Raw genomic sequence first — 7,902 nt, forward strand, 5'->3', positions numbered from 1 at the left:
AGGGATAAACAGAGAAACTGAAAAGCAGACAGAAACAGAGGAAAACAGATAGAGAGAGAACACACAGAGACAGAAAAAGACACAGAGAAACGGAGACACCGTGAGAGAGAGAGAAATGGAAACATCTGGACAGACAAAGAAGAGTCACTTCAGCGATGGTGCTCTAGATGAGCACCATCTCTGCCTCGTTTGGCCAAAACTATAGAGCTACAGGTGTGGGGGGCAGATGCCTTGGGGAAGCATCTTGTCACTGGCGGGGACAGAGAGGCAGGCCCAGGCACAGCAGGGGACACAGTGTCATAATGGGCAATACCAGGCCTATGAGTAGGTCACAACCTGGGCAGTAATTAGATGGCCCTGCACCACTTGTTCATATCTATTAAATGGGGTTTTTAGCTTTAAATGTATTTTTTTTAATTGTTTTTGCTTGTTTTTTTTTGGCTGCAGAAAGGTACTGAAGGAAATCTCTGTTGGAGAACTCAATCCAAATGAGACTGTGCAGGCCAATTTGGAGGCCCAACTCCTCTCCAAGCTGGACCACCCAGCCATTGTCAAGTTCCACGCAAGCTTTGTGGAGCAAGATAGTTTCTGCATTATCACAGAGTACTGTGAGGTGAGATTCTCCTTGTCTTTTCAAAATCGTAACAGAAATCTGTTTTATAGAAAAAGTCTCTAAGGAAATATCTCAAAAGTTCAAATTATCAAAGCACAAACTGAACTATAAAAACCAGTGACCTCATGTCTTGCAGCTAAGAATGATCATCTCTAGGTAATTGACAATTTTTTTTTAATGAAGGGAAGCTCAGAATGAATATACTTTAAGAAAAAATTATAATATATAATTATATTGCAGAATAGGCTTTGATATCTTTTTCTTGTGGGGGACATCCCCCAAACCTCCTTCAATGGTCCAGTGCTTAGATGGACATTGAAATGCCATGACAGAGTCCTGCACAGAGCAGAGGTACACCTCCTGAGTTCTAGGTTCTAGCTCTATGGCTCAATTTCCCCCATGGAAATCCTTTATATTTATTGATTGGTGATTTATGGCTTCAGGTATTTGCTGTTTTCCCTGACACTTCACTTTCTTTCCAAGTGATAATAGCTGTGCATTTTATTGACCCCAAGTGAGTATGAGACTGCTTAGAAAGGTGCCAGAGGGGGAAGTTGACAAGGTGTAGCTGTAATGTGGATATGTGCGTTTACTCATGAGAGGATCGGTAGAAGGGGGTTACAAGAGTTGGGTGAACAAGAGAATATCCAAAAATGACATTGCTCAGAAAGTATCTCCCAGAACATTCTGAGAGCTAGCATAGCCAAATGCACCTTGGAAGAATTTGGTTCTATCCATAACTTAGAGTATATTTAGTTCATCACCTGGATGTTGCTGGGACCCAAAAGAAATGATGCTAGGAAGGCAGGAGATGCTCTTTAGAGTGGAAGGCAGGCCTATTTGGGTCAGAAACTTCGGACAACAGGAGGGTGCTGTGTGTTTGAGACACAGAAAAGAAGAGGCAAGAGAAGCAGCAGCTGGAAAGGAGTAGGGATAACAACAAAAACCAGCCTTGCCTGCTTTACACATTAGCTGGTGCACCATCCGAAATGGAACTAGTGGGCAAGTTAAAATATCTGAAAGGCTGAGATACTCCAAGTCTCAAAGGCTTGAGGGCTATTCCCCTTCAGGGCAGCCTCCTGAGCTCAGCCTTGCTGGGTGTTTCCCCATCCAGGTCGTGCCCCTCCTCTGCCTTTAGGAGTGGGAGGAGGAGGAGAAGGAGAGGGAAAAAGAGAAGGAGAAGAAGGAGAAGAGGAGGAGAAGGAGAAGAGGAGGAAGGGGGATATTTCAATGTTTAGTTCTCCATCTAGTGGATTGTTAAGAAAATCAATAAAATGATGAAGTGTGCAAAGTGGTGATACCAAACAGCTCCTCTGGCAATTATGTCACTAATCTGTGTAAAACCACTATGATCCATCAGCTATAATTTAGCCATTTTTCTTCCTTTAGTCTCAAAACAATGAATAAACTGTTTTATGTGGGAAACAATTGACTCCTACAGCTATGACAATAACTGCTACTTCTGCTGCGTTTGGCACACTGAATTTTTCAAAGGCTCTTTCCTGGTCTTAAAATATTTTTCACTGTGTTCAGTACTGTCCAAAGGACTTTCTGTGATGATGGAAATGTTCTATATTTGTGCTGTTCACTCTAGTAGTCACTAGTCACTCGTGCGTCTTTACCACTTGATGAAGTATGGCTAAGTGTGACAGAGGAGCTCAATGTTAAATTTTATTTAATTTTGATTAATTTAAAATTTAATAACATGTAGCTAGTGGCTGCTACTGGATTGTGCAAATCTAAATGATAAGCTATTACTTTCTTTCCCTGCATTAATTTTTTTAATTTTTAATTTTAATCTACCAGAAAAGTTACAAGAATAGCGTAATGAATTCCCATATACCCTTTGTCCAGATTTCCCAATTGTTATGTTTTTTCCACTTTTCCCTTATCATTCTATTTATTCATTTTATCTATCATCCATCATCTATCTATCTGTCTATCTATCTATCTATCTATCTATCTATCTATCTATCTATCTATCTGATCATCTATCTACATTTCCTGAACCATTTGAGAGTAAGTTCATACATGATGTCTCTTTGTCCTAAATACTGTATTTTCTAAGACCAAAGACGTTTTTTTACATACCTGCAGTACAATGATCAAAATCAGGAAATTAACATTGATACAATTCTAGTAGGTGATGCCGTGGTTCTCACTGGGATCCCAGACCATCAGCATCAACGTCACTCAGGAACGTGTCAGAAATACAGATTCTTAGCTTCCACCCCAGCCGTACTGAATCAGAAATTCTGGGGGTGGGATCTGGCAGTTCTGTTTTGACAAAACCCACCAGGTGAGTCCCAAGCACACTGAAGTTTGAGAAGAACCCATCTAATCCACAATTCATAGTTAAATTTAGCCCATTTGTCCCAATTATGTCCCTAGAAAGGACATTTCTGTAAGATTTTTTTTTCTCATGCTGAATCCAATCCAGTATCATCTGTGTTAATTTTTCAATGCTGGAGGTTTCCAAGGGCTGAGTTGCTCTCCTGGGAGGGGGCGTTGCTATGGTGACGGCCCCTGGCAGATCCAGGACAGCTTCTGGGCTTCCAGGGCTGCAGCGCTGAGCTGTTAGGCTGCCACTTCCTCGGCTCCCCAGGAATGACGTGTGCGGATCTCTCTGTTCTTGTTGTCAACAGATATTTCTCATCTTCAGACCCCCAAACGTGCTCTTAACTCGCATAAGCTTGGCCTTATTGTCGTTATAATTTATTTTTATTTTTTTTTCAATTAAAAAAATGTTTTTTGTTATTTAAAAACTGCTTTATTAACTTCACAATATGTAATACGCATCTTTCCACGTAATAGTTAAAATTCTCTTGCTAACAAAATCTTACAGACTGTGTCAAAAACACAACATTCAACCAGAAGCTGGTAAAGAGACCCACCAGAAACAAGTGACATCAAAAGGTTTACAACAAAGGTACACTGTGAACATGTATATTTGGAAAGCAGGTGTCCCCCTATTAACTTCAGGGAGTACATGAGGATTCAGGCATAAGGCAAAACTCATAGCGATGGTCATGGTTGGGGGGCGGGGAGAGGGGGTGTCCGTGCTAACTGCCTGCAGACTGTGACTCGGTTGCTTCTTCCTCAGCGTTTGCATGAGTTGTTGCATCTCCTCCCAACCCTTTCCATGTGCTCTTCTCCCATCCTTGCCCGTGGCCGTTGAATCACATCCCATCTATACTGCAGGATGGGCTGCCGAAGGCGGAACCGCCTACAATTTCCTTAAGCACACAATCTTTTCCAGCTTACACAGGGAGGGCCAAGGGCTCCCTCCTGTTAGCATCTTGCGCCTTTTCATAATTTTTTCCATTTTCCTGGTTGGTTTTTTCCACGCTGATATTTTTTGCCACTTGTTCCCCTTTGGATGCCATTACTGCTGGGTCTATCCTTGCTGTCTCCTCTTCTCAATTCTCACAGCGAGTGCGTGTGCACCCTGGGACACTTGACGCAGACACACAGACCTACCTGCTCAGTTTTCCCAGGGCCTGATGGCAGCCGGCAGTGCACAGGTCAGCAGGGAGCTGGTACCCAGACAGGAGTGACGACTGCTGTTCTCTTTTTATGGAGGTAAAATAATAATACTGGAAATGGCAGATGGCCATATTTGTACCTCATAGGAAAATGCTGTATCACCATTGAAATACTTAATCTTTTTATCTCCAAGTTTCCTCTTCTGTAATTGAGGACTGAAAGATTGAAACATACAAATACATGTATGAGACTGCTAGCTACATCCACCGCCCAACGCTTTAGACACATCACATCAGATTATGAGTGTGAAAAGCAAACAACTGAACTCTCACAACTTCCTCTTAAGATCTAACTAAATTTTCGAGGGAGAATAGTTCTAATGCTATGAAAATGGCAGAATATTTCAAATACTTGCTGCTCCCTGTCCATTCTCGACAGTTTCACACCTCTTCATCTGTGCGTGGGCCATTCCCTTCCTAGCCCCACATCTCCAAACCCTACCCATCCTTCCAGGCCCAGCTGAAATGCTGCCTCCCCCACAAAGACTCCCATAACCTCTTTGCTGGAAGTCACTCCCCACCTGAGCCCCCTCTCTTGGCACTCAGCACATTATACGTAGTATAAATGCTCTCAGACTCTCAATCTGTGGGAGTGATCTTTCTCTGATTCATTTTTGTATCACATCATCGACCCATGCAGTGCGCCATAAAGAAATTAGCACTCAGGCATTTTTTTTTCCTGACAAATTCTTTACCACTTGCTTCCAGCTATCTCCTATATCATTTCTGTCAAACACTCATGGTAAAAGATAAAATATTGAGTCCTTCTACCTGTCATATGTCCAAAGCATTTTGTCTTACCTTATTTTGCTGGTGCACCTAGCAATGTACTGCACTGGAGACCTATGATATACTACTGACTGAAAGCTTTCCATTTGGGTTAGGATAAGGCATCCCCAGAGACCTGGCTGTTAGATTAGTAGGCAAAATAGAGAGTAGCTGAGATCATTTATCTTCAGGAGAGAGAGAACATATGACTATCAGGGCAAAAAGTAGGAAAGGTTGGATGTGTGTATTTCCTGCTCGGTGATATTAACATAGCTAAACAAAAATTATATCAATATAATGGTAGTGCTTAACCTTAGCTGTACATTATAATCGCCCGGAGAGCTTTCCAAAATCTCAAGACCTGAGGCCCACCTCCAGAAAGTCTGATTTAATTCTATTTTATAGGTGAGGAAACAGGCGGAGTGATTTTTCTGACAACCATGTGGCTGGAATGTTGAATTTCATCCAGGAGAGGATCCGGACCAGAGATACTGGGAAAGCTGCTCCTTTTTTTCTTTTCACTTGGATTGCTCTAATTCCCTGCTTAATATGTCATAGAGTCAACCAAATAGTCCATAATTCCTACCTTCTCAAGCCTGTAATTATCTACTTCTACATGGATATGAATTAGTAGAGATTGATTGTTTTATTGTTCAAACCAATAACGTTAACCAAACATGTTTCAAATGGTGGCCCTAAACGAAAAACAAATTTCAACCCAGCCACGCTAATCAAGCCTAACTATGTGAATTATGCCAAATATAAAACTGAAACTTTCAGTTATAAGATGAGCAAGGTCTAGGGATCTAATGTACAGCATGGTAACCATAGTTAAGAGTATTGCACTGCACACCTTCGATTTGCTAAGAAAGTAGATCTCAAGTGCTCTCACTACACACACACAATAAAAGGTAACTATGTGAAGTATTGGTTTTGTCAGTCAGCTTGACTGTGGAAATCATCTCACATGTACACGTGGTAATCATCTCACATGCATATGTACATGTTATACATGAAAGCTGCTCCTTTTCTTGGCTTATTCTCACTTATATCCTGTATCTTTATTTCCATTTATATGACATACATAAAGAGAAACACATGTATATCAATTTGTACACACATACATATTTTAACATGATGATATTTTATCTCAGTAGGAGACTAGATACGGTTTCAAATAGTGGAAAGTGTGTAGACTTTGGCATCACACTAACTTCTGTTCAAATCTTTGTCCGTTTTCTTGAGCAAGTTATTTCATTTCTCTGACACTTTTCCTGATCTTAACATAATGTAATGACACCTATTTTCTTCTTCTTTCTTTTCTTTTTTAGCTTTTTATAAGGGATTTGAAATAATGAATGTTGAAAAAGTGGCTCTCGGAGCTTTGCACCTAGGAGACCGTCAATGGAAGTTGTTATTATAATAATTCATTATTATATTGTTACTTCCCTTTTCCCTTTCCCATTATTTTTTAGAAGGCAAGTTCATTTTTACCTCGTTGAGTTTTTGACTTGTAGCCTTTAGCATGAGGATTCATGCCAGAAGGAAGAAACATGCAAATTCTTAGACACTAATGGGTCTGAGAACACCTTTCTGGCAAGTACTTGCTAAAGATCTATTTGTACTGTAAAAAAGAAAATTTGAATTTCTCTTATGTTTCTTGTTTTTGTAAAACTGTTTAAATAAACCAAGTAAGTAGGCTGAGTTTCACAATCTTGAAGCTCTAATAGGTGTCAATAGACACTTCTTGCAAGCGAATTTAGCAGTAACATGTATCCACCAGACTTATTACCTCTCAGAGAGTCCTTATAACTTCAGACAGATGTGTGTTACGTCGACAGTTATAGACAAACTCTTTTCTATTCTTCAAAAACATTGCATATAGTCCTGGGGCCGCCACCACCCAGAATTGGTTATTTATGGATGAGAAACACTCTTAAGATATTGATCATTGTGACATTGATTAGTGTCCATCTGTCTTAGTCTATTTAGGCTACTACAGCAAAATACCATAGACTGGATGGCTTATAAACAAAAGAAATCTCTTTCTCACAGTTCTGGAGGCTGGAAGTCTCAGGTCAAGGTGGTGGCAGATTTGGTGTCTGGTGAGGGCCTGATTCCTGGTTCATAGATGGCCATCTTCTTGCTATGTCACCTCACCTGGTGGAAGGGGTGAGGGAGCTCTCTGGGGTCTCTTTTATAAGAACACTGATCCCATTCTTGAGGGCTCCACCCTCATGATCTAATCAGCTTCCAAAGCCCCCCCCACACACACACACACACTCCTAATATTATCACACTGTGGGGGCTAGAATTTCAACATAATGCATTTTTGGGGACACGCACATTCAGTCTGTAGCCCCATCCTTCCTGATGTGAGCGCCAGGTGTCCACACATCAGGGCAGTCTTCAGTGGGGCCTGCTTTTCTGAAATTGCAGCTAATTGAGGGAATTAAGCATTATCTTCAGAGAGGTGAGTTCTATCAGGGTCCTCTGGTTTTCCTGGGCAGCTCCATCCAGGAGTAGGTAAGCCTCCCTGAATTTACCCTGTGCCAGTTCTATGGGTCTACACTTTACTCAGTTATGGAAGACTGTAAATAACATGTCTCATGTTGTTTTTTTGTTTTTTGTTTTTAAGGTTTTATAGGGGAATTGGCGAAGGGGGACAGCGTTGGGGAATCAGGGTAAGGGGAACAGACAAGTTGCTGTCCTTTTGTTCTTCAGTCTAGTTGTGGAGGATGTTGCTTCACTGGCCCACATTGGTATTATCATTGCGCTCTTCCCGGATGAGGCAGTTGGTCATCAGCCATTGGATGGCAGCTCACGGCAGCTCAAAGCAGCTCACACTGGCCGCCAATAGCTCACAGCAGCCCACTGTAGCCCCACTGCAGCCTACGCCGTCGCTGGTGACTCACAGCAGCCCAGCTCCAGGTAGAGCTGTTGTTCAGCATCTTAGCTGTAGAGGATGCCGCGTCA

At 41.6% G+C, this 7,902-nt stretch overlaps 1 protein-coding gene and 1 pseudogene across 2 annotated transcripts in view; one reads left to right on the forward strand and one right to left on the reverse strand.

Moving 5' to 3' along the window:
- The window catches only part of NEK11 (NIMA related kinase 11), a 217,400-nt gene that overhangs the window by 69,307 nt on the left and 140,191 nt on the right, over positions 1-7,902 (forward strand). For both annotated transcript variants that reach the window (XM_019628930.1, XM_019628931.1), the window contains exon 3: positions 448-613. In XM_019628930.1, the coding sequence (XP_019484475.1) occupies positions 448-613 (166 nt within the window). The remainder of the gene's footprint in view (positions 1-447; positions 614-7,902) is intronic.
- LOC109374371 (protein BEX1-like) lies at positions 3,592-3,999 on the reverse strand (annotated as a pseudogene).

This window comes from Hipposideros armiger, unplaced genomic scaffold (genome assembly GCF_001890085.2).
Source record: "Hipposideros armiger isolate ML-2016 unplaced genomic scaffold, ASM189008v1 scaffold_818, whole genome shotgun sequence".
NCBI lineage: Eukaryota > Metazoa > Chordata > Mammalia > Chiroptera > Hipposideridae > Hipposideros > Hipposideros armiger.